Source organism: Syngnathus floridae, chromosome 19 (genome assembly GCF_059516105.1).
Source record: "Syngnathus floridae isolate MCC-2025c chromosome 19, RoL_Sflo_1.0, whole genome shotgun sequence".
Taxonomy (NCBI): domain Eukaryota; kingdom Metazoa; phylum Chordata; class Actinopteri; order Syngnathiformes; family Syngnathidae; genus Syngnathus; species Syngnathus floridae.
In genome coordinates this window covers 208,728-231,037 of record NC_142431.1, presented here as the reverse complement: position 1 = coordinate 231,037, position 22,310 = coordinate 208,728, and the positions used below count along the sequence as shown (strand labels likewise).

The window sequence follows — 22,310 nt, the reverse complement described above, 5'->3', positions numbered from 1 at the left end:
CTCCTGTGTTTACTTTGGTGCTTGCAGAAGAAGCTCCTTATTTGGTCAGTCGGCGGCAACTTCCAAGGCCGAGCCGGCCGGGCCCATCGTGGACAGCGGGACCACCGTGTTGCTTCCTGCTCGCTATGCAACCAAAGTGCAGTCGGCACAAACAAGTAGGATCCCTTTTCGTTTTGATTTTTCATCCTCACCGGCAGGCACACTTTGTGACCTGTATGTCTATTGCTGGCTAGGGAGATCGAAGAGGAAACAAAAAACATTAAGTGGACTCCCTTAGCCACAGGCATCTTTATTCCATTTCGATGTCAGAGATGGCAAGTTCAGGCCCAGAAAGTGAAAGCTCTGCCTGCCTGCCTGGCTGAAGCCACACTTGGCTGTTGATTGGAAGGAAGCACCTGTGCCTCAAACCAAAGTGTGCTTCCCGAATCAAATCAGAACAGACAAGCAATCATTCCAATCCATTGTTTTAATAGCAAGATGTTGTGTCACACAATTCAGCTACGTTGCGATCATAACTTTGTTTACAGTTAAAAAGAAAAAAAACCTGCATGCAAGAAGACTTTAGTACATTCATTTTCAACCAGCAAAACAACAACAACAACGGAGGCAATTGGAATGGACGCTTGATTCAAAGATTGGGTGACTTTTTTTTTTTTTTTAGTTTTGGAAAACTTGCTCAAGCTTTGTGTCGTGCTGTGCGCTACCCACACGCAACGGCTGAAAAGAAAAGAAAAAAAAATCAAGTTGGTGTCTCCCATCTGTCGAGTATTTTGTAGCCAATGGAACAAATCCGTAGCTTGTTTTTTGAAGGGCCTTTGGAAACGGCCCTGAAATGGCCAAACAGAAAGACTTTTTCTGTAGGCTACTTTGTTCTTGAGATTAGCATTTTTTTTTCGGGGTGTACGTACTCATGACGGACATTGATAGCAACTATTTGGATCTCCTCGCCGATTCTTTCTTTCGGTGTCACCGGAAGGCAATATAACACAGTCACGCGGACAGAACGCAAGAATGCTTTGTTTTACGCAACGCACGCACTAAGCTAGCTCAAGGCACGACTCAATTCACTTTTTGTTGGGTCGGTCGTGTGTCTCGGGAAGGTTGGGAAACGTTGATGTCGATGAGACGCATTGAAAAAGAAACACCGCGACTTATTCCCGCTCAGCCTGACGGCTAACAAGCTTGCAAACATGTCGGCGTCCTTTCTTGACCTCCAACTGGCACATGCTCACCAAGGTGTTTTGTGTTGTGTTTAAAGGAGAAACCGTGGACCGGTGCCGAGCCCAACGAGTCCTCTCAGACGTCCTGCGGAACGCCCTGATCTCGGTAGCCTGCTCCACGTGGACGTCGACGTGGACGTGGACGTGGACGGGGGGGAAAATCAAAACAAAACAAAACAACAAGGTACGAAACAACGTTATCAGGTGGTGCCATAATCATATGCGTGTTTTACAAATATACACTAGTAGCAATCGATGTTGAGTGACGCCAGGATCTAATGTGGCCTGGATGGAGTTGAAGCAAAGAAAATTCGGGGGTACGCTAGCTGTGATTTGGGAAGCCTCCTTTGGAAGCCAACGGACACGGAGGGAAAAGAAAAAGAACCTACCGTCCGAAACTTCAGGCAGAGGATGTGGGAAGGAGACAAAGAAAGAAACAAAAAGACAGTTAGTGCTTCAGCATCAGCAACGCGTCATGCTGAGACAAAAAGCGCCAATGTGGGCGAGGGGGGAAAGACATAAATCTGAGGGAGACAGCAGGCGGCTGGCTGTGTGGGAGGATGGAACTCATTCGGCGGGCGGATGGATGTATGCATGCATGCATGCATGGATGGATGCATGCATGCATGCATGCACGCATGGATGGATGGATGGATGGATGCATGCATGGATGGGGCAAAAGAAGAAAGGATTGATCTCATGCAACGTGGGAAGTCATTAGAGAGGGAAGCAAGCAAGGAAGGAAAGAAGGAGGCAGAAAAGTGGCAATGCACAAATGTGTGCATCAGCTCGCCACTTGGTAGACATAGAACAAGACATGTGTAACGGTGCGCTCGGCTCAAATTTCAAGACAAGAGAAGAGAAGAGAAGGACATGTTGCGTATGCCTTCCCAGCCTTTGCAATTAGCTCAATGCTAACAAGTGATGAGAAAGCTCACTCATTGCGTGCACATTGGAAAAAGCCGCTTTGAATGAATCAGCGTGCACGTCTTTGCCTTCTTTTGAATTGTTGCATAAACAAAGCGCAATCTTAGACGGACGGACGGACGGGGATGTAGAAAACTCTTGTCTCATGTGACATGCGACTGACTTGCCAGGATGACCATGTCCATGCCCCAGAAGATGCTCATGATCCAGCCCACCATGATGACGGCCGTGGCCATCTGGAGGAGGGCCGCCGCCACGTTGAGCCAAAAGATGCAGCAGACGCCGCGCTGGGCCGCCAGCTCGCTGCGAGCGCCGCACAGCGCCGCAAAGGCCGACACCAAGGTACCTGCGACGGCACACGCGGCGGCACACGCGGCGTCATCGTCATAGACTGAGCCCAAATGGCGTTGTTAGGACTCTTGCCTTTTTCCCCCCAACTGCGGGCGGGTAGCGCCACTCCATGCACACTTTATCTCTGCTAGCCAATAATAACAACACAAAAGGTTCTCCTCGTTGCTCTTTAATAGGATCAATTGGTACACGTTGGTTTCAAAAGCAAAAGTGTGAGACAGCGACGCCGCTTTAGAGCGTCGGCGAGAGCGAGCCAAGCGCCGTTTCGAACTTTGGCAATTATGTCGTATCCAGCGAAAACGAGAGAGAGTGAGAGCGAGAGCGAGAGCAATCCAAGAAAGAAAATGATCTTCACCGAGCCAGTGTGCTTGCCCAGATATTAGCCAGACTAATGACTATCATTCCACAAAGAAGTCTCAGAAGCACTTGCTTGTGTGGGAGGTTAATGAGCGAGCGAGCGAGCGAGCGACCGAGTGTGTGTGTGCGAAAAAGATAGCAGGAGAGCAAAGCTGGAAAAGTAGTGAGCGAGCCGGCTTTTCTTCTTTCCTTCTCACAGTCGTGCAGGGACGACGGACAATAGAGTAGGACTCGAGCCTTGGCGAGGAACGGCCAAGACGGCTGCAGCTTCCTGACCGGCAACTTGCCAGATTGAATTCGAGATAGGACAGGAGCTCGCCTCCATATGTCCTTCCGCGCAATCAAATCAGATGATTTGAATTGGGCCTCCGGCCGGGGTGGCTCCAACAAAAGCGCGTACGGCAGTCGATTGTGTTGGTTTTCAAACGGGGTTGTCATGGCAACTGGCCGCTGCTGCCGCCGCCGCTCAATGAAATGTCAAGGCATTCCAGCAACCGCACAGGTGCTGGGGACAATTTAGTCAGGATGACATGTCAAGTCGACACGGCGGCCAAAAGGTGTGGGGGGGGGGGGGGGGGGGGGAGTAAGCCATCGCTGTAGCCACACGTCTGTTTGTGACATTTTCAAGCAGATGCTCGGGAACGCACATCGGTGACATAGCAAAAGCCGCTCCAATTTTCAAAAGCTCATTTACTAGATTAGATGGAGCAAATCAGTCAATGAAGTTGCAGCCGTCGCTGTCTGGGACAAAACCCGAAAAAGTACTCAAATACTTGCGAATTGAGCAAAAGAGCGTTCTTTCCATTTTCCAACTACGTCACCAAAGTTGACTAGGACATCGCGCTGTCGCTCTGAACCCACTTGAGGGTTTTGAAATGATGCGCATGTCAAGCACATCGGGTAGCTCCGACTAACTCACCTAGTCCAGGTACAAAGGTGTTGAGGAAGAGGCAGAGGACGGCCAGAGGGAAAGGCATTGTGGGTATGGCGGCCCTCAGGGGTCCCTTCTTCTCCCGGACCTCCACCACCACGCCGCCGCTCCCTACCACCGCCGGCTGGGTTGGGACGGCCTTCACCCCCGGTGCGCTCCCCTCCTTCTGTGCCATCTTAACAAGTCAACACAGCCCAAAGTGCTCCTCCGAGTGTCGCATCAGCCAAATGGAGATGAATCATAGTCAGAATAGGACGGCTGGACTTTCTTTGTGACTTGTCTGCAGCCTTCACAGACTGAGAAAGCGCTCGCGGCAAACGCTCTCCTTTTTCAACTTCTGCCCCCCCCCCCCCCCCCCTCCTCCCCCCCTCCCGCCCATTTAAAGCGACAGCGCATCCCTGAAAGCTGCGCTGAGAGTCGATCATCGAGCAGAGCCCTCAAATTGCATCGATTGCTAAGAGGGACGTGAGGCTGCTGCGAGACCAGCTCTTGCTACTGTGCCAAAAAGTGTGCTGAGACGCACGCGCCTTTGCACTCCTAGCTGCCAAACTCCTTTTTGGGCCATGCTGAGATCCAGTCAGCCTTCACGCTCTTGCCATTGTTGACTCGGGCTGTTGGTTTGGACACGGCTCCTAAATGGTGGCCTGGCTTCTCCCACCGCCCAAGCTCGCTCGCTCCCATCCTCGTCTGGGCCTTCATCCTCTCGTCTCCTAGCAACCCCAGAAGCTACGGCTAATAACTCGGGCCCGCCCGCCCGCCTCTTTGGCAGCGTCTCCAATTTGAATGTCCTCTTGCGTGAAAGGACGTCAAGGTCATTTTGTCAAAGCAAAGCGGAGGCGGGCTGCTGCCTCTTCAAGGCGCGACGTGAGCTCATGAGAAGCTGCCGCCTATTGCCGTGGCCAGCCAGGGCAATGAGGCCAGCTTAAAGTTCAGGGATGACAAGCATTAGTCTAGACTAGATACTTAAGGAGTCACTTGTGTGTGCGTGTGTATATGCATTTCTTTTTTCATTCATACGTACGCAAAAAAGTCTCGAGAACCAATGCGTAAAAAAAAAAAAAGATTTTCTTTTTCTGACTTGTATGATCTGTACAGTAAGAAATTGCTCGCCTAAATTCAGTCACTACATTAGGAAAGACAAAATAAATCCATAATTGTATGACGATACTGATGCATTTGCTCTCTTTCAAAATACATCATTGTGAGGGACCGCTAGGTGGCAGCAGAGCCTCATAGCGCAAAGACTCAAACGCAACATAATAGTGAGTAGCAATAAAAACGGAACCCCCCCCCCCCCCATTCAAGCGCAACGTAATAATAGTGAGTAGTAATAAAAAGTGAGCATAATACACCCCTGTTTGCTCCTAATCGTGTTGTGGTCTCACTGCGGTATAAAAAAAGAAAATGACAAACGTTAGCTTCTTTGTGCTATCTTCCTCTCGCTCATGCTCTTGCAAGTTTCCATAGCAGGCGCCTCCCCCTTCGTTGGTTTGTTCGTTCATCACTGACACGTTTTTTTGCACTTTCACCGTGCCGTTGCGGCTGCGGTTAATTAACACGCCGGTGTCGCCGCTCCCTTCTGGCGACTCGCCCTCGGCCTTTCCCCGCTTAAGCGAAGGAATGACGACAATGGAATAGATCATTTTGCTTCCTGAAACAAAGCGCCCTTGAAATCTTGGTGGCATCCACCCACCCAAAACGAAGCCCTGGCAAAAAACAAAAAGTTTGGCTCGTGTCTATTTCAGTGACCTTTTGACCCCCCCCCCCCCTCCCCAGTTGACGCAAGCAGCGTGAGATTTGGCAGGCACGCTTCAAGCGGAGGCCATCTTGAGGCAGGCGTTTAGCGTGATGTACGGCTTCCTCCCTCGTCCGCGCAAACACGCACATTTATCACGCGTTTGTGACACGCTGTCATTTGACGTCAGGGACAAGGGGCCAACTTGTTATTGTCCGTGCGGCGTATTTGTATTTTTTTCCCTCGCGCAGTAGATAAGATACGGCCTCGTCCGACTCGGTGTCGGCTTCTCCCTTTTCCCGCGTGCCACCATGTCACGGTCAAGCTGAGACAAGAAGTGCCTGCAAGTGCGTGCAAGAGCCCCCAAGTGCGTGCAAGAGCCTCCCCCCCCCCCCGTCCCCTAAATATCTTATCATTCCGCAAGTAGAAAGTCAGAAAAAGGCCCAACGTGATCTTTTGAGTGTTTTTAATCAAAATAAAATTAGACAGGTAACGTGTTCATTGACACGCTGGACAGTACATGAATAGGATGGTCGCACTTTTATTTCACCATGTATACAACTTCCATAGCTTTCCATAAAATGAGACGCGGGACAATTTCAATGATGTTTTGAATGCTAGCTTAGCAGCTAGCTTAGCTTAGCTTAGCTTAGCTTTAGCACTCCGCACCGGTTTTCCTCTTGGAAGGAGGCAGGAGATGCGCCGGCAGGTCGGCGGGCAGCTCGTGTCCCTCCAGCTTGACTTTGATGAGGTGGTTGGCCAGCGCAAACTCGTCGTCGTCCAGCATGCCGTCCTTGTCGATGTCGGCCAGCTTCCAGATCTTGCCCAGCACCGAGTTGGGCAGCTTGGACTTGAGCATCTCCCGCTTGGCGTTGGCGCCCGTCACCTTGCCGTCGACGGGCGACAGCGTGTAGAAAATCTCGTCGTAGGCCGGCTTGTCGCGCGCCACCACCCAGTCGGCCTCGTCGATGCCCTCGCCGGCGCCCTCCCCGTAGCCGTGGTTGAAGGGCCCGTGGAGGGTGCCGTCGAAGGCGCCGCCCTTGACGGCCGCCGCCGGCCGCCGCGTCTCCTCCTGGCGCACCAGCACCATCAGCCCGGCGATGTCGTGGGCCAGCATGTCGTCCGCCGCCTCCAGCAGCTTGGACTTGAGGGGCTGGAACTTGGTCAGGTCCTGAGCCTGCAGCTGGTCCTGGAAGGGGGGAGGCACACAGAAATGCGGGAAGAAGACGGACGGCGCTCTCCGGAGATATCCATCTATCTAGGACAGATGTCCAAATACCTGCATCCGCTTCAGATTTGGAAAATCTCCAGGCGATATCTGATGTTCCCGCTCGATGCGCTTGTAGATGTCGCCCAGGCTGGCGATAAGCTCCTTCTTCTTGTTCTCCCTGCCAAACACCGCCGGCATCTCCTTCTTCAGGGAGCTGATGATGTAGGCGTGAACCTGCGTCACCCCACCGAGGAAAAAAAAAAAGAGGATCATTTTTTCTAAACATAGGGACAATGTGAAAACGTTGACCTTTGCTAGCCTGGCCCGCTTGATAAGATCGTTGAGCTTCCGGAGCGCGGCGTTCCGCGGCAGCGACTGGATGTCCTTGAACAAGTCCTGCTCCTCGGCCTCAAACAGCTTCCTGTTGTCGGCTATCAGCAGCGGGTGCGACCAAAAGGAGCCGATGTACACGCGGATCACCTGCCGCAAACGAGTCCTTTGTCTCATGGCGAGCTCCGAAGGCTCCCGTTGACGACGGACCGACCGACGGACGGACGGACGGGTGGCCCTCTACCTCCGGCGTGTTGACGATTTTCCCCAGTGACCACATGAGCGCGCCGTACACTCGCATCAGCTGCTGAGTCTCGATCTGGTCGGCCTTGTTCAGCACCACCCTGGCGGGAAAAAGATGGAGCTAGCATCGGGCGGGCGCAAAGGCGCCGCCGGCTGCAAGTACCTGATCTTGTCCTCGTGGTTCTTCAGCGCCTTTATCACCTCGGAAAACTCGTCGGAAATGTCCAGTTTGTGAGCGTCGAAGAGCAGGATGATCCGGTCCACGCGCTCGGCAAACCACTCCAGGACGGCCGCAAAGTCGTAGCCTGAGAGGAAAAAGGTCCCGAGTGGAAGCCGCCGGCCGCAGCAATGTGCTTTTGCCACAAACGTGCTTTTGACACACCGTGCAAAGTCCAAGTCGCGAGCGAGTGAGCGAGCCAAGGACAAGCTAGCTAGCTAGCTAGCTAGCTAGCTAGCTTGAATGCTGTTAGTGTGCGGCTTCTTGCGCAAAGCCCACAACCAAACGCTCCACGGTCTTGGTGGCGGGAATGTATCTGCACATGCTTGTTTCTTTCCTCACGCTATTCTAGTCTCGCAAGCCATGTGCTCGGATTCCCAAAAACGGGAGCAAGAAGCCGGTCGGCAAATTCCTAAACGTGGTTAACGCGGGCGGGCGGGCGAGCGGGCGGGCGGGCAATACCTCCGTAAGGGCATCGACGCAGGCCGCTATAGCCTGACGCCGCCTCCTCTGGACACACAAAAAACAAGGCAGGCACGAGCGACGCGTCAAGCGTGGACACAAATTGTACGGCGCCAGACAAAAAGGGGGGCCCGTCCGGACCTCTTTTGTGCGTGTCCGCCGTTGCCGGAGCGACGGCGCCGTCCCGTGCGGGGAATGCCGCTCGGCGGTGCAAAATGCTGACTTGCTAGCTCGCTCCCTAACGTTAATGCGCAAATCAGGAAGATGCGCATTTGTCTTTGAAAGAAGCAAAGCGGCGTCCGATGGACCGGCACCGCTCGCGTCAACGTTCCACCGGCAATACCTCGACTGATTCTCTGTTTCTCCCCTGACAGGATCCCCGGCGTGTCGATCACACTGATGCTCTCCAACACCGGGTTGGTCAGCTGGGCGCACACAAACCTGATGATGGAGTATTTAGGAATGTAGCGCCGCCGCGCTGCCCATTCTTTCTCCCGGCCCGAGGAGCAAACCTGTTGAGGAAGGCGTTCCCAAAGGCGTTGAGCTTCCGGAAGGGTTTCTTGGGGTCCACCACCAGGGCGTTGCCGGGGATCACGCCCTCCGTGTCGCCGTGCATCACGGCGATGAAGGAATCGGTGGTGGGCTCGGGCCCGATGCGCATCCCGGGAAAGTCCTGCTCCAATAGGTAGCTGCAAGACAAGTCGCCGCAAATGTCTCCGATGGCAGATGGCGGCTTTAGCGGCCGCATGGGCTTAATCTTCCCAAAGTCCGCTCGGGCTCCTTATGGCCACGACGAGAAAACGCAATCTTCTCGCTTGGCACCCGCGACCTGACAAACCTGTCTGCTTAATTATCCGAGCGTCGGCGGGCGCATCGCCGCTTTGATGCGACACCCGAGTCGGGAGGGGAGCGCAGGGGAAGTCCAAAGAATTTGCTGCGTCATCCGCGCTTTGGCCTGTCAACTTTGTCACCTGCGCGTCAAAAGCGCAAACGGCCTCCAGATTGTCGAGGGTGAGCGCGAGCGGCCCCTTTTCCGAGGTCACCGTAAACGCAATCTTGCCCTGGGGCGGGCGGCATGTGACTTGGGGCCGCTGGAAATTCGGATTGAAAAATGTTTCTTTCAAGTGTTCACAGATGTCAGGACGTTCCCCCCCCCCCCCCCCATCTTTCCAATAAGCGCACACACCTTGCTGAGGGGCGCCTGGCGGTGCCGCCGCCGACAGCTCGCTTATGGAATGCAAAACACGGAACCTCCTTTGGCTTTGAGATGGTCCTAGATAAGAACAACGCGCTATATCTCGCCGCGGCTCGTCGGCCGCAGCAAAAGTGTATAACGTCGAAAGAGAAAAAACGTGTAGCCCAAGCCCTTTGAGACGGCAAGCGAAATGCTCTTTTCAAAGGTGCTTTCGTTTGTGCCTTCATCTAATCAACTTGAATTTGTGTGTGTTTGTGTGTCGTCCTCACCGTATGAAGCTGGTCTTGCCCGTGGAGTACTGGCCCACCAGCAGCACCATGGGCTTGTTGTCAAAGTCGGCATCCTCCAGCGCCGGCGAGTGGAACTCGTGGAACTTGTAGCTCTCCTCCAGCGGCAGCAGCTTGGTCTTGTAGAGCTTCTTCAGGCCGTCGCTGACCGTCTGGAAGACCTCAGGCTCCTTCTTCCTGCGGTCGTCGCCTCCCAGCCAGCTGAACATGATGGCTGCTCCTGCTGCGTCTTCTGCCGATCACTTCTTGCTAGCGACCTGCTGGCGGTGAGTCCGAGAGAACGCGTTTGGCAAAAAGCAAGCGAGCGTAAATGGGGCCGCGAACAAACGCACCAACAGATGACCTCAGTGTGTTATGCTTTGCAAAACAGAACAAGCAGAACAAGCACCTGAATCCAAATTGTTGGAAATATTTGTTGGGTGTGGTTCCAGGCAGATTTTTTGACGCTATCAGGAGACAAGAAGAAGCTGTCGAGATGGTGCTGTGTGTCGTGTCAATTACAGTCGGCAATTTAATTGCCTTCTCTTCATCCGGGTCCTTCGAAAAGGACAAACACGCACTTACCTACCTTTCTTTGAGCGATTGCACTCCCTCCGATGGCTTGCGATCGATTGTCCGAGAATGGGGCCGTGGGCGAGCACAGGAATCCCATCAATGATGCACTGAGCTGCCGCTCCTCTCCGCTGTCCGGCCGTCGACCGCCGCTCTCCTTCCTTCCTTCCTTGCTTCCTTCCTTCCCTCCGCCCTTCTGTCCTTGCTCCCTTCCTTTGCACCGCCTTTAGCGCGCTCGAAAAGGCGATTTGCGTCCTTTCAAATTCAAGTCCACGAACGCCAGCGAGGTGAGCGAGCATGAGTGTTTGGAAGCGAGCGCTATGGTGCGGCAGCCGTCCGGTTTGTCTCCCTTCCTCCCTCGCTCGCTCGCTCGCTCTCTAGCTCCCTCCCTCCCTCTCTCTCTCTCTTTAAATGCCGGCTCGCTGGAAAATCCGAGCCCACCGGAAGTGGACACAGGCGCTCCTGTGGCCCACCCGCCCAGTGATATGCCAAATTCATCATTACAATAAAGCGATGTGATATATGCGAAAAACCCATGCACGTCGTAAATGTCCGTTCATTCATCCGTTATCCAAACTGCTTTATTCTTATAATTAAGACAAACAAGTTTAAAAAAAAAAAAAAGGGGTTTACCAACTGCAGCAGAAAAAAAAAGTAGGGCTTCTGTTACAAGTGCAGTGCTTCTGTTACAAGTGCAGTGCTTCAGTTGCGTGAAAAGCTCTCGGTGGGACACCCACTTCCGAAGAACAGGCAGCAGCATGGGCAGGCCTACTTGTCGGAGATAACCAAGTCCCATTTTCTCTCCATGTCCTCCACTTCCCAGCACAGCGGCTCCGCCTCCTCCCTCCACGCATACCTGACAAACGGCTTCCCCGACCTCAGATCGGCCTCGGCGACCTCCCCTCGACCCGACGTCATCTCCGGCCGCAGCGCCGGCTCCCTCTTTTCAGGGTCCCGTCGGACGCAAAGCGGTCCCCCTTCCTCGTCTCGCTGCGCCCCCGTTGGCGCCAGGACGTCAACGTTGTCCGCGACTAGGTTCCAGGGGTCACCGCGGGAGGTGAAGGCGGGCGGCGGCCTCTCCCTATCTTCTTTGGGCCTCCGGTACGAGTCCCCGGTGGCCTCCGTCGCGGCCATTCTCAGGCCGTCGGGAACTGTAGGTACCAGGTACGTGGTTGCAAAGTCCGCCTGTGTTTGGGTGGCATTATCCAGAGCATGTCTGCTTTGCGCCTGCGGCTTATAGCACTGAGAAGTGGCATTTTCAAGGCGCAACTCTTCAGGGCGGGCACCGCTCGGTTTCCCGCCATCCGTCGCAGCCGGCCCGACCACACCGTAGCTCAAAGAGTCACCGCAACGCTCTTGGGGCGGCGGCGGCGGCAGCGGACGCTGGCCGCCACGTCCGCAGTCCGGCGCCTTGTTGCTCTCGGCGTCATCCTCGGCGCTACGCTGGCTCGTCAAGGGGCTCACGGGGTCCGGCAGCGAGGTAGCAAGGTCGGGGTGAAGGTGAAAAGAAGCCACGTTCTGAAAGGCAAAGGGACGGAAACATGAGAAGCTAGATAGCCAGTGCGTCGCCCACGACACGTCGCCCAGCCTGGTTATTACCATTAGCAGGCTACGGGGCCGTTTCTGTCCGTCGCCCGTCAGGTAGTGATAGAGAAGGTAGCCCAGCACCAGAGAGGTGCAGATGCACAGCGATGCGACCACAATAGCCACAGCCGCCAGTCGCGCCTGCCCACTGACCGGATCTGGGCAAAGAAGGGTCGCGTCACGTCACGTCACGTCACATCACCGACAGCAAAAGAAGCCAACCTTCGCCCGTGGTGATGCAGCGCCTCTCGGACCGGTGGCAGTGGAAAGGCCCCGCGAGGAATCGGGCCTCGGCCGAGAAGCAGTATTCCGTCTCAAAATCCATCAGTCTGTATTTGTACGGACTGGATGTGACTGCATAATGGCTCTGTCAAGTAGCAACGGGAGTCGGTGCCGTTTGTCGCTGGCTGGCGGGAGCTTTTACACTTTTTGCTCACTCACTCACTCACTCACTCACTCACTCACTCACTCACTCACTCACTCACCACTCGCTCTCGACGGCGATCGTGAACCGACAGGTTGTAAGTCATCTGCGGATAAAGTTGCGCCATGGAAATGGGCGGCCCGCGCTCATCCGGCTGATACCTCATTGGACCCGACAGGTACACGATGGCCACGTGCTCCTTCACTTCCACCGAGATCTGAGGTTGCCCAAAGCTTGCTATTGGGGGAAAGACACCCATGTGTTAGGCAATTTGAGTTTTGGAAAAGAAAAAAAAAAAAAAGATCCAATTCCTTTCTTCTTCTTAATCCCTCCCCTGTCGGCGGGGAGCGTTTGCATCTCAACTCGCAGCGTGTGTCGCTGGACTCACTGTCAGCCTTGGGCTTGAAGCGCTTGGGTGTCACGACCCACTCGGAAAAGGCGGCAGCGCTGCCGGCGCGCACCCGCCCGTAGTACAACTGCTCGGGGTCCCACGTCTCGTTACTCAGATCGCACCAGGTCCTCTCCGTTTCCTTGCATCGTGGCACGGGCCTCCAGTTCAGCGGCTCGCTCGCTCCCACGCTGTCTCCGTAGCTGATGGAGGGAGGAGGAGAGGTCACGCTGACGGCAAAATACTACAAATGTAGAGTATGCAGAAAGGCCGCTTACAAGGCCAACTGCGCGGTGTAGCGGGTGCCCTCCGGAGTTTGCTTTCCGGGGAACCATTCGAGCACGTTCCTCAGGTTCAGCGAGGAGAAGGTGACGTTGACGGGGCTCGGCGGACAGGATGAGCCTGCGGTGGTTACGGGGGAACACCATACCACTGAGCGCTCGCACACTCATAGTTTTCTACTTATTCCCCAAAGGCCTCGTCGTAAAATGCTCCGTTATGTTTTGGAAGAAAAAAAAAAAAAAAAAAAAAGAAAAGATTTTAGCCCCACTCACCGATTTATTCCCCCCGCCCCCCCTCGGCCCCCATCGTCCCCAGCCCATTATCCCCACCCCTGCTTCAAAAGAGCCAGCCACTAAGCAGACGGGACGGATACACGAAGCCAGCCGCACACCTACCTACCTACCTACCTACCTACCTACCTACCTACCTACCTACCTACCGACCTACCGACCTACCGACCGACCGACCGACCAACCTACCTACCTACCTACCTGTTGAGGAGTCCAGAGCCCCGAAAATCACAAGGAAGAAAACAGCTCTCATGGGTGGAATGGGCCCTCACGTTTCTATCCAGATAGACGCCGATCCCGCCGCCAAATTCGGACACATTGGGAAACATGTACTCAAGTCACGACGACAGCCAAAACGCAACTGACAAGCGAGGACTGTGATGTCTTGAGAGAGAGAGAGAGAGAGAGAGAGAGAGAGAGAGAGAGAGAGAGAGAGAGAGAGAGAGAGAGAGAGAGAGAGAGAGAGAGAGAGAGAGAGAGAGAGAGAGAGAGAGACAGAAGCAGGTAACCTGAGGAATGTGATCTCACCTGTTGAGCTCACCTGTGTGTAGATATGCAAGTGGAAATGATCCCAATTACGGGGAAAAAAAACCCCACCCTTGCGGAGGAAAACAAACACACCCTTTAAGCCTATTTAATACGAGTGTGTATTCATTTAAATAGAATTGTGAGTGGGTCTTGATGACGTTGGGCAATGCGGTTCAAATAGTCAATACAAAGCAAAAGTAATCAATTAGACACACAGACTGTCGCCAAATGGAAACAAGCGCTCCTCCCCAACGCAATGCAAGTATCGATTTCAACCCTTTACTATATTGGAAACAATTGGCCCACAGAGGCCGGAACTCAATACGTCCACGTACGTTGTGTGACTCCGGAGCATTTTGACTGTTGCACTCGCTCGCTCGCTCGCAGGCGGGCAGGCGGGCAGTCGTTTTTGTTAGCGAATGAGCGGATTGATGTGAGCGTTTGCAAGAAGAAGAGGCGCTTGCTGCGGAAAACATGGCGCTAACGATGGAGACGCAGCTCCAGAGCATCTTTGAGGATGTTGTGGTAATATTGCTCATGGAGCATCTTTCCGTGTGTTTGCCAGGCACCGGTGGGTGGGGGACGAGACGGCTCGCAGCAGCTTCTCGCTTAACGATGCTAAACAACAACACTTTTCACAACACACAATACGCCTCAAGTAACCTTTGTTGTTTTTTTGCACTCTATTCAATCTAATCTCATTTAGAGCGATTTCGTTGTACTAAGGTACGAGGGTTGTGTGTGTCCAATCATTTCCATGGTGTTTTAGCTCCAAAACATGAGTAAATTCGTTACATTAGTCAATGATGAGCAGGATCACGTTTTGTGTAATACTTGTCTGACTTTTGGCGTTTTTGGGCTCTTTTTTTTCTGCAGAAAACGGAGATGGTGGAGGAGGCCTTTGCTGGGTAATGTTGAGCACGCACGCACGCACGCACGCACGCTTATCGTGGGTTCGGGTTATGGACGTGGTTGGGCCACCATGTTTCATCAGTGCTGGGGGGATTGGCACTCCCCAACCAGATGTAGAACAAGAATGCCATTTTAAATATGGCCCAAATGTGCTGTTAATATACCGAGTTTTTTTTCCTAATGGACATACACTGTTGTTGCCCATCCCCAATGTACGCATGCTCAAAACTCGACTGCGTTGTCAGGATGTGCATGGACAGTCCAGAGGACGAGAGGACAAAGTTGGACAGCTGTCTCGGGGCCTTTCGCCAATACTGGGGGACGCTGCCTCAGGTTTGCACAGCCGCGCCAACATGACCTCGGACCGGTGGGAATCACTCGGCTTCTCGTCTTCCCGCAGGAGTCTCACGAGCAGTGCGTGCAGTGGATCGTGCGCTTCACGCACGGCCAGCACAGTCCCAAAAGAATCTCCTTCCTCTATGACTGTCTGGCCATGGCCGTCGAGACGAATCTCTTGCCGCCGAGGTAGTACGCGAGCAAAGCCGCAATTTGGATGGCCCGCCCCCTTTGTTTTTCTTTTTTGTAACACTCTGCATTTCATTTTCAGGATGGTGTGCACCGCTCTGATCAGCTCAGACAACTTGGAGTGGGAAAGGACTCAACTGTGGGCGCTGACCTTCGGACTCATCCGAAAAATCATCGGCGGGGTAGATTACAAGGTTCTCCTTGTTCTTTCTTCATTGAGTCTTTTTGTTTGGTTTTCAAGCTGCCTTTGAAAACTCGCCGGAACGTTCCAGGGCGTTCGAGACCTGCTGAAAGCCGTGCTGGATAAAATCCAGACCGTTCCCATCACCGTCAGCTCGGCCATCGTGCGCCAGTTGCTGACGGCCAGAGAGGTAGGTGCGTGCGTGCGTGCGTGCGTGCCTTTGGGGCTTCAAGTAAGCCTGCGCTTTGTGGTGCCTTCCAGGTGGTGGAGTACATCTTGGACAGGAACGCCTGCCTCCTGCCCGCCTACTTTGCCATCACGGAGATCCGCAAACTGTATCCGGAGGGACAGCTGTCGCACTGGGTGAGGACGGCCGTAGCTTTTTCCGCTTTTCCCCTTTCCGTTCCTCTGAACGCACCCACGCCTGCGCCCGCAGCTTCTCGGCAGCTGCGTATCCGATTTTGTGGACAGTTTCCGGCCCACCGCCAGAATCAACTCCATCTGCGGTAAGGAAAGGAAGGCCAGCTCGAAGCGCAGCGGAAACGCGTACGGCTCGGCACGGCGCTCGCTCAGCCTGGTTAATGTCGCCGCCAGGTCGTTGTAGCCTGTTGCCGGTGGTGAACAACAGTGGCGCCATCTGCAATTCCTGGAAGCTGGACCCCAGCACGCTGCGCTTCCCGCTCAAAGGCATGCTGCCCTTCGATAAGGTAGGAGCGCGCCCGCCCGCCCGCCCGATGGCAAGGCGGCACTCACTTTTGCGGTGTGCGCGCAGGACCTGTTTGAGCCGCAGACGGGCCTGCTACGCTACGTGCTGGAGCAGCCCTATTCTAGAGAAATGGTGTGCAACATGTTGGGACTCAGCAAACAGGTAGCCCACCCGCAGACGCTCGGCTTTCCTGGCAGCCCTCCGCTCCGCTCCGTTGCCTTGTCTTGCCTTGCCTTGCCTTGCCTTGCCTTACCTTACCTTACCTTGCCTTGCGCTGGTGTGTCTTGCTTTCCTGGCTTTTTCTTTCCCACAAATGAAAAACGGTCCTAAAAATGTCGGAAAAGTCATTTTGTTTGGGAAACGCTGCTCTGCCGAAAAAACGTGCCACCCGCATTGCACCGCTGCTACGTTTCGCCCACCCGCATGCTTTTTGGGTGGGGGGGGGGGGGGGGGGGGGGGGGGGTGGGGGGCACCAAGCAATCTCTTTGCTCGTGAGTCACCACTCTTCTCTTTCTCTTGTCTCCCTCTTTTCTTTGATTTCCTCCCTCTTTCTGTTTCTCTCCTGCGCTCGTCTCGCTAAGACTCTGAACATTGCCCAGGTATGTCCTCCTTGCTCCTCCTCCTTCTAATTGTTGGTGAATGCGGCCCATCTGGATTTGTTTTTTTTCTTGGTCTCTACGGGGCAGACCAAACCGACTCACTACGCCACGTCGTGGTCTCGGTCCGTCCTTCCTGTCGCTGACTTGTCTGTCTGTCTGTCTGTCCGTCTGTCCCGCTGGAAAGCAAAAGCAGCGCTGTCCCGTGCTGGAGGAGCAGCTGGTGGACCTGGTGGTGTACGCCATGGAGCGCTCGGAGACGGAGGAGCACTTTGACGCCGACGCGGGCGGCACCAGCCAGCTGCTGTGGCAGCACCTGTCGTCGCAGCTCATCTTCTTCGTCCTCTTCCAGTTCGCCAGCTTCCCGCACATGGTGCTCTCGCTGCACCAGAAGGTCAGGGTCTCGGGCTTGTTGTTTATGTTTCTCTCCTGCAAAGTTCACGCTCGCTGTACGTGCTGTCTCCTGCAGCTTGCAGGAAGGGGTCTTATCAAAGGGAGGGACCACCTGATGTGGGTCCTGCTGCAGTTCATATCAGGAAGCATCCAGAAGAACGCCTTGGGCGACTTCCTTCCCGTCATGAAGCTCTTTGACCTGCTGTATCCCGAAAAGGAGGTCGGTCGGTCGGTCGCTCGGTCGGTCGCTCGCTCGGTCCGTGAGCGACGGGAAGGCGCCGGATCCCTCCGCCGGTGGCTGATTGGCCTTCCGCCTTTGTTTCCCCAGTGCATTCCCGTTCCGGACATTAACAAGCCCCAGTCCACCCACGCCTTTGCCATGACCTGCATCTGGATCCACCTCAACCGCAAGGCGCAAGGCGACTCCAACCTGCAGATTCCCATCCCGCACTCGCTCAAACTGCACCACGAGTAAGCAAAATCGAATGCGGCGGCGCGGCGACTTTGAGTAAGCCCACCGGCGGCTCCTTCCGGCAGGTTCCTGCAGCAGTCGTTGCGCAACAAGTCTCTGGGCATGTCCGACTACAAGATCGCCCTGCTGTGCAACGCCTACAGCACCAACTCGGATTGCTTCAGCGTGCCCATGGGCGCCCTGGTGGAGACCATCTACGGCACTCAGTCCATGAGAATCAACCTGCCGGGCACCAACTGCATGGCGCTGGGCTCCTTCACGCCGCTGCCCATGAACCTGCTGGACTCGGTCACCGTGCACGCCAAGATGAGGTGAGTGGTGGCAAAAGCCCAAAATCCCATGGCCGAAGCGGGGCCTGCCTTTCACTCTGCCGCCGTTTGCAGTCTGATCCACAGCATCGCCACGCGGGTCATCAAGCTGGCGCACGCAAAGTCCAGCCTCGCCCTGGCACCCGCCTTGGTGGAGACGTACAGCCGACTGCTGGTCTACATGGAGATCGAGTCGTTGGGCATCAAAGGCTTCATCAGTGAGTGGCGGCGCCGGCGGCGGCGGCCTGCCCACCGACGCAAAGCGGCAGCTGCGCCAACATGATCAAATGTCCAACTTGTGTGTGTTCAGGCCAGCTGCTGCCCAACGTCTTCAAGTCTCACGCGTGGGGAATCCTTCACACTCTGCTGGAGATGTTCAGCTACCGCATGCACCACATCCAGCCGCACTACCGCGTCCAGTTGCTCAGTCACCTGCACAGTCTGGCCGCCGTGCCGCAGACCAACCAGAACCAGCTGCATCTCTGGTAACAACTTTGGCGTCACGAGGCCGAGCCAGGACGGACGGACGGACGGGCCGGTCGCTTGCTGCGGACCACCACCCTTACTTGCCGCCATTGTCTCTGGCAGCGTGGAGAGCACGGCCTTGCGCTTGATCACGGCGCTGGGCAGCTCGGAGGTGCAGCCGCAGTTCACCCGCTTCCTCAGCGACCCCAAGACGGTTCTGTCGGTGGAATCGGAGGAGCTGAATCGAGCGCTCATCCTCACCCTGGCCAGAGCCACGCACGTCACCGGTACGGCTCCGCATCCCGGCGCGCCGTCCGTCCGTCCCCGCCTGTCTTTTGACGCCAGCGGCCGGCCGCCCGCCCGCCCGCGCAGATTTCTTCACAGGCTCCGACTCCATCCACGGCACGTGGTGTAAGGACATCCTCCAGACCATCATGAACTTCACCCCTCATAACTGGGCCGCGCACACCCTGTCCTGCTTCCCGGCGCCGCTGCAGGTTGGGGCTGGGATCCCAGCGGTGCTTCTTCTCGTGCTTCTTCCCCGCCCGCTTTGACCGTTGCTCGTTTGCCGCCAGGCCTTCTTCAAGCAGAACAACGTTCCTCAGGAGCCGCGCTTCAACCTGAAGAAGAACGTGGAGGAGGAGTACCGCAAGTGGAAGTCCATGACCAACGAGGAGGACATCATCACGCACTTCTCCATGCAGGGCTCGCCGCCTTTCTTCCTCTGCCTGCTGTGGAAAATGCTGCTGGAGACTGACCACATCAACCAGATTGGCTACAAGTCAGTACTGTGAAAAGAAAAGAAAAGAAAAAAGAAAACAATCCAGCTAGCCAGCCAGCCAGCCAAAGCATGAACATTTCTTTTTTCCCCTTGCTCAGCGTCCTGGAGCGAATCGGGGCCCGCGCTCTGGTGGCCCACATGCGCACTTTTGCCGACTTCCTCGTGTACGAGTTCTCCACGTCGCCCGGCGGCCCGCAGCTCAACAAGTGCATCGAGATCCTCAACGACATGGTGTGGAAGTACAACATTGTCACGCTGGACAGAGTCATCCTGTGTTTGGTGAGCGGCCGCCGGCGTGCCCGTCCGCCCGCCCGTCCGCCCGTTGCCGTGGCGCCCGCCCCGCCCACCGCTCACCCCTCCCCTGTCGGCCCGCCAGGCGATGCGCAGCCACGAGCGCAACGAGGCCCAGGTGTGCTACTTCATCATCCAGCTGCTGCTGCTCAAGTCGGACGACTTCCGCAATAGGGTCAACGACTTTGTCAAGGAGAACGCGCCCGAGCACTGGCTGCAGAGCGACTGGCACAACAAGCACATGAGCTACCACAAGGTAAGGGAGCAGCACGCGCGCTAAGTGAAGGAGCCGAGGCTTTGATGCTTTTGTCGTGCCTGCCTGCCCCAGAAATACCCAGAGAAACTGTACTTTGAGGGCGTGGCGGAGCAGCTCAACCCACCCATGCCGGTGCAGCACCAGTACATGCCCATCTACTTTGGCAACGTGTGCCTGCGCTTCCTGCCCGTCTTTGACATTGTCATCCACCGCTTCCTGGAGCTCATTCCCGTCTCCAAGTCGCTGGAGACCCTACTGGACCACCTGGGCGGCCTCTACAAGTTCCACGGTCCCTTTCTCTACATCCTAGCGCCTTTCTTTCTTTCTTTCTTTCTTTCTTTCTTTCTTTCTTTCTTTTTTTCTTTCTTTCTTTCTTTCTTTCTTTCTTTCTTTCTTTCTTTCTTTCTTTCTTTCTTTCTTTCCTTCCTTCTTTCTTTCCTTCTTTTGAAGCCAGCCGGTCTCCTGACCCCGTCTGTTGTTTGTTGGCGTTCGCAGACCGGCCGGTGACTTACCTGTACAACACCTTGCACTACTACGAGCGCCACCTGAGGGACAGAACCAGCCTCAAGCGGAAGCTGGTGCACGCCATCATGTTGTCACTCAAGGTGGGGCATTTTCAGATAGTTCGTTATTTGGCGCCCCCCTGGGTCCGCTTTGAGCGGGACAGCATAAGCAAGCTGCCGTTTGTCGATGGCCCAGGACAACCGCACTCCCGGTTGGTGCCTGAGCGAGACCTACCTGAAGTTCGGCATGAACCAAAGAGACGACAACGTTTGGACGCCCGACGACACCTACTACTGCAAGCTGATTGGACGCCTGGTGGACAATATCCTTGGCCGCCGCCGCCGCCTCTTGTTTTGAAAAGTCGAGACGGGCCGGCGTTGCGCTTCCTTAGCCGTAGCCCACCCATGGCGGGCAAGTCGCCCGGCCCCTTCCCCAACTGCGACTGGCGCTTCAACGAGTTCCCCAATCCGGCGGCTCACGCCCTGCACGTTACTTGCGTGGAGCTGATGGCGCTGGCCGTGCCCGGCAAGGACGTGGGCAACGCGCTCCTCAACGTCGTCCTCAAGAGGTGAGAAAAGGATCTTCACGACCCTGAACTCCTCGATGGGATCCAACGTTGCCGTCGTTGTCGGAAACCCGCATTCTTGTGTTTCAGTCAACCTCTGGTGCCCCGCGAGAACATCACAGCCTGGATGAACGCCATCGGCCTGGTCATCACCGCCTTGCCCGTAAGTTGTTGGGCGCCTTGGCACGCTCTGCTCGCCCGCCCGCCCGCCCGCTTCGAGCGTAGCTCTCCCCCGCCAGGAACCGTACTGGATCGTGCTGCACGACCGCATCGTGACGGTGATGAGCTCGCCGGCGCTGGCGTCGGAGACGGCCTGGTCGCGGGACCCTTTCGCCCTGCTGGACTTCACCGCCTGCCACCAGAGCTACAGTGAGATCGGCTGCAGCTACGTGCTGGCGCTGGCGCACGCCGTCTGGCACCACTCGTCCATCGGACAGCTCTCGCTCATTCCCAAGTGAGCCGGCCGGCCGGCCGACCGACCGACCGGAAACCGCCTCGATCCCGCCAGGATCTCATCGCCGCGTGCGTGCTTGCGTGCGTGCAGGTTCCTCTCGGAGACACTGAAGCCGGTGGTCCAGACAGAGTTCCAGCTGCTATATGTGTACCACTTGGTGGGACCTTTCCTGCAGCGCTTCCAGCAGGAGAGGACGCGATGCATGCTGGAGGTTTGTTTGCCTTTGACACTTTGGGCATTTGTGCTTTCATTTGCAAAGCACAAACACAACGGCGGCGAGTGTGTCTTCCAGATCGGCGTGGCCTTCTATGAGATGCTGCAGGTGGTGGACCAACACTGCCAGCATCTCAACTACATGGACCCCATCTGCGACTTCCTCTACCACATCAAGTACATGTACACGGGCGACAGCGTCAAGGAGCAGGTCTCTCAAAAGCGTCCGTCCGAAGCCTGTGGTCAAACACGGACGGGACAAGCGAGCCTGGCTTGGGCGCGCGCCTGACGCCTCCGTGTCCATGCGCAGGTGGAGAAAATCATCGTCACCCTCAGGCCGGCCATGAAGCTTCGTCTTCGCTTCGTCACGCACAGCAGCAAGACGGACCCGTCGTCTGCGGCGCCCACCTCGTCGGCGCCGCCGGCCACCGTCTCGGCGGCGGCCGCCGTTCCCGTCGCCGTCAACTCGGCGCCTCAGCCCTTGTCCTCCTCGTCCTCCTCAATGGGGTCGGTGGCCGTTGGCGGCAGCACCGCTTCGCCGTCTTCGCAACACGCGCACCCCTCCATGTAGCCCCTCCAACCGTGGCCAACCGTGGCCTCACGAAAAACAAAGTCAAGCAACAATCAATGAAAGACAAATTTGGAGTCGCCCAATACAGGAAAGCCTGAGAAGAAGCGCTCTCTATTTTTATAGTATCATGATATGGTGCTTTTGTAAGCTGACTTTGACTTTGTAGTGTTTGATATATATTACATGTAGACAATAAAGTGGAACTCAAGTTGAAGGATGTGAGGCTCTTTTCTTGGCACCTAAATGAATTGTCATGAAATGATCGGTTGAGTGACTTGCCTGCAATCACCTGCGGGCGGGCGGGCCTTCCTGACGTCACGTCCACCGTGCAACCCAGGCCACCCTTGTCCTGCTAATTGAATGTCCCTTTGCGCGCGAGCGAGCGCCACGATGACTGCCTCCCTCTGTGCAAAGTCCTTGTCGCTTCCATTTCACGCTGCATGCTATTAATTGCACATGAAGACATCGTCTCGGGGTGGCACGCTTTTGGCATGTGGAAGGGAAATACTGTCGGCGACCACTTCCGTGAATCCCAAACAAATGGACGGACTCCTTTACGGCCGCCGCCCATCCAGAGGAGATGCAGTGGATGAAAACCAGCGAG

General features: G+C 55.5%; 4 protein-coding genes across 15 annotated transcripts; 1 reads left to right on the top strand and 3 right to left on the bottom strand.

The window, feature by feature from the left end:
- The first annotated feature begins 1 nt into the window (after position 1).
- Positions 2–21,920, top strand: med23 (mediator complex subunit 23). Of its 3 annotated transcripts, XM_088361805.1 has the most exons (35): positions 2–155; positions 1,259–1,404; positions 2,318–2,489; positions 8,358–8,668; positions 9,457–11,181; positions 14,390–14,421; positions 14,671–14,758; positions 14,826–14,950; positions 15,033–15,144; positions 15,223–15,321; positions 15,393–15,494; positions 15,568–15,637; positions 15,726–15,838; positions 15,904–15,999; positions 16,419–16,436; positions 16,621–16,827; positions 16,903–17,046; positions 17,155–17,297; positions 17,364–17,609; positions 17,682–17,824; positions 17,917–18,091; positions 18,195–18,358; positions 18,444–18,568; positions 18,647–18,852; positions 18,951–19,131; positions 19,229–19,399; positions 19,472–19,688; positions 19,895–20,004; positions 20,099–20,225; positions 20,306–20,471; positions 20,559–20,631; positions 20,708–20,922; positions 21,013–21,133; positions 21,215–21,346; positions 21,446–21,920. In XM_088361805.1, the coding sequence occupies exons 6-35, from the start codon at positions 14,399–14,401 to the stop codon at positions 21,704–21,706; spliced, it is 4,173 nt and encodes a 1,390-aa protein (XP_088217931.1). In that variant the 5' UTR covers positions 2–155; positions 1,259–1,404; positions 2,318–2,489; positions 8,358–8,668; positions 9,457–11,181; positions 14,390–14,398; the 3' UTR covers positions 21,707–21,920. The 3 variants fall into 3 exon arrangements, with proteins under 3 accessions (XP_088217931.1, XP_088217929.1, XP_088217930.1); XM_088361803.1 differs by lacking the exons at positions 2–155; positions 1,259–1,404; positions 2,318–2,489; positions 8,358–8,668; positions 9,457–11,181 and adding an exon at positions 13,534–14,038; XM_088361804.1 differs by lacking the exons at positions 2–155; positions 1,259–1,404; positions 2,318–2,489; ... (1 more) ...; positions 9,457–11,181; positions 16,419–16,436 and adding an exon at positions 13,830–14,038.
- On the bottom strand, positions 452–4,106 carry stum (stum, mechanosensory transduction mediator homolog). Of its 3 annotated transcripts, XM_088361986.1 has the most exons (4): positions 3,775–4,106; positions 2,311–2,493; positions 1,610–1,618; positions 1,150–1,331 (listed from the first exon to the last, which is right to left on the bottom strand). In XM_088361986.1, the coding sequence occupies exons 1-4, from the start codon at positions 3,959–3,961 to the stop codon at positions 1,297–1,299; spliced, it is 414 nt and encodes a 137-aa protein (XP_088218112.1). In that variant the 5' UTR covers positions 3,962–4,106; the 3' UTR covers positions 1,150–1,296. The 3 variants fall into 3 exon arrangements, with proteins under 3 accessions (XP_088218109.1, XP_088218112.1, XP_088218111.1); XM_088361983.1 differs by lacking the exon at positions 1,610–1,618 and having other exon boundaries at positions 452–1,331; positions 2,315–2,493; XM_088361985.1 differs by lacking the exon at positions 1,610–1,618.
- ehd3 (EH-domain containing 3) lies at positions 5,971–10,381 on the bottom strand. 8 transcript variants are annotated; one of them, XM_088361903.1, is made up of 9 exons: positions 10,030–10,381; positions 9,854–9,911; positions 9,448–9,722; positions 8,496–8,672; positions 8,327–8,424; positions 7,468–7,609; positions 7,306–7,405; positions 6,801–7,211; positions 5,971–6,710 (listed from the first exon to the last, which is right to left on the bottom strand). In XM_088361903.1, exons 3-9 carry the CDS (start codon positions 9,672–9,674, stop codon positions 6,177–6,179), a joined length of 1,689 nt encoding a protein of 562 aa, XP_088218029.1. In that variant the 5' UTR covers positions 9,675–9,722; positions 9,854–9,911; positions 10,030–10,381; the 3' UTR covers positions 5,971–6,176. The 8 variants fall into 8 exon arrangements, with proteins under 8 accessions (XP_088218029.1, XP_088218028.1, XP_088218027.1 ...); XM_088361902.1 differs by having other exon boundaries at positions 9,448–9,725; positions 10,034–10,381; XM_088361901.1 differs by having other exon boundaries at positions 10,034–10,381.
- il20ra (interleukin 20 receptor, alpha) lies at positions 10,569–13,395 on the bottom strand. Its single transcript, XM_088361914.1, has 7 exons — positions 13,187–13,395; positions 12,692–12,815; positions 12,414–12,616; positions 12,087–12,262; positions 11,824–11,968; positions 11,617–11,759; positions 10,569–11,535 (listed from the first exon to the last, which is right to left on the bottom strand). Exons 1-7 carry the CDS (start codon positions 13,236–13,238, stop codon positions 10,786–10,788), a joined length of 1,593 nt encoding a protein of 530 aa, XP_088218040.1. The 5' UTR covers positions 13,239–13,395; the 3' UTR covers positions 10,569–10,785.
- Positions 21,921–22,310: the final 390 nt, after the last annotated feature.

Coding starts and splice junctions, on each gene's coding strand:
- stum (XM_088361983.1), bottom strand. CDS start 3,961: ATGGCACAGAAGGAGGGGAGCGCACCGGGGGTGAAGGCCGTCCCAACC. Junction 2,494..3,774: donor CACCTTTGTACCTGGACTAG/GTGAGTTAGTCG, acceptor GTGCCGTCGCAG/GTACCTTGGTGTCGGCCTTT. Junction 1,332..2,314: donor GCATGGACATGGTCATCCTG/GCAAGTCAGTCG, acceptor CACGTGGAGCAG/GCTACCGAGATCAGGGCGTT.
- ehd3 (XM_088361903.1), bottom strand. CDS start 9,674: ATGTTCAGCTGGCTGGGAGGCGACGACCGCAGGAAGAAGGAGCCTGAG. Junction 8,673..9,447: donor GGCAAGACCAGCTTCATACG/GTGAGGACGACA, acceptor CTTGTCTTGCAG/CTACCTATTGGAGCAGGACT. Junction 7,406..7,467: donor AACCACGAGGACAAGATCAG/GTACTTGCAGCC, acceptor TTTTCCCGCCAG/GGTGGTGCTGAACAAGGCCG.
- il20ra (XM_088361914.1), bottom strand. CDS start 13,238: ATGAGAGCTGTTTTCTTCCTTGTGATTTTCGGGGCTCTGGACTCCTCA. Junction 12,617..12,691: donor TACACCGCGCAGTTGGCCTT/GTAAGCGGCCTT, acceptor TCCCTCCATCAG/CTACGGAGACAGCGTGGGAG. Junction 12,263..12,413: donor CTTCAAGCCCAAGGCTGACA/GTGAGTCCAGCG, acceptor TTCCCCCAATAG/CAAGCTTTGGGCAACCTCAG.
- med23 (XM_088361803.1), top strand. CDS start 13,988: ATGGCGCTAACGATGGAGACGCAGCTCCAGAGCATCTTTGAGGATGTT. Junction 15,495..15,567: donor AGGGACAGCTGTCGCACTGG/GTGAGGACGGCC, acceptor CTGCGCCCGCAG/CTTCTCGGCAGCTGCGTATC. Junction 17,298..17,363: donor TCGCTCAAACTGCACCACGA/GTAAGCAAAATC, acceptor TCCTTCCGGCAG/GTTCCTGCAGCAGTCGTTGC.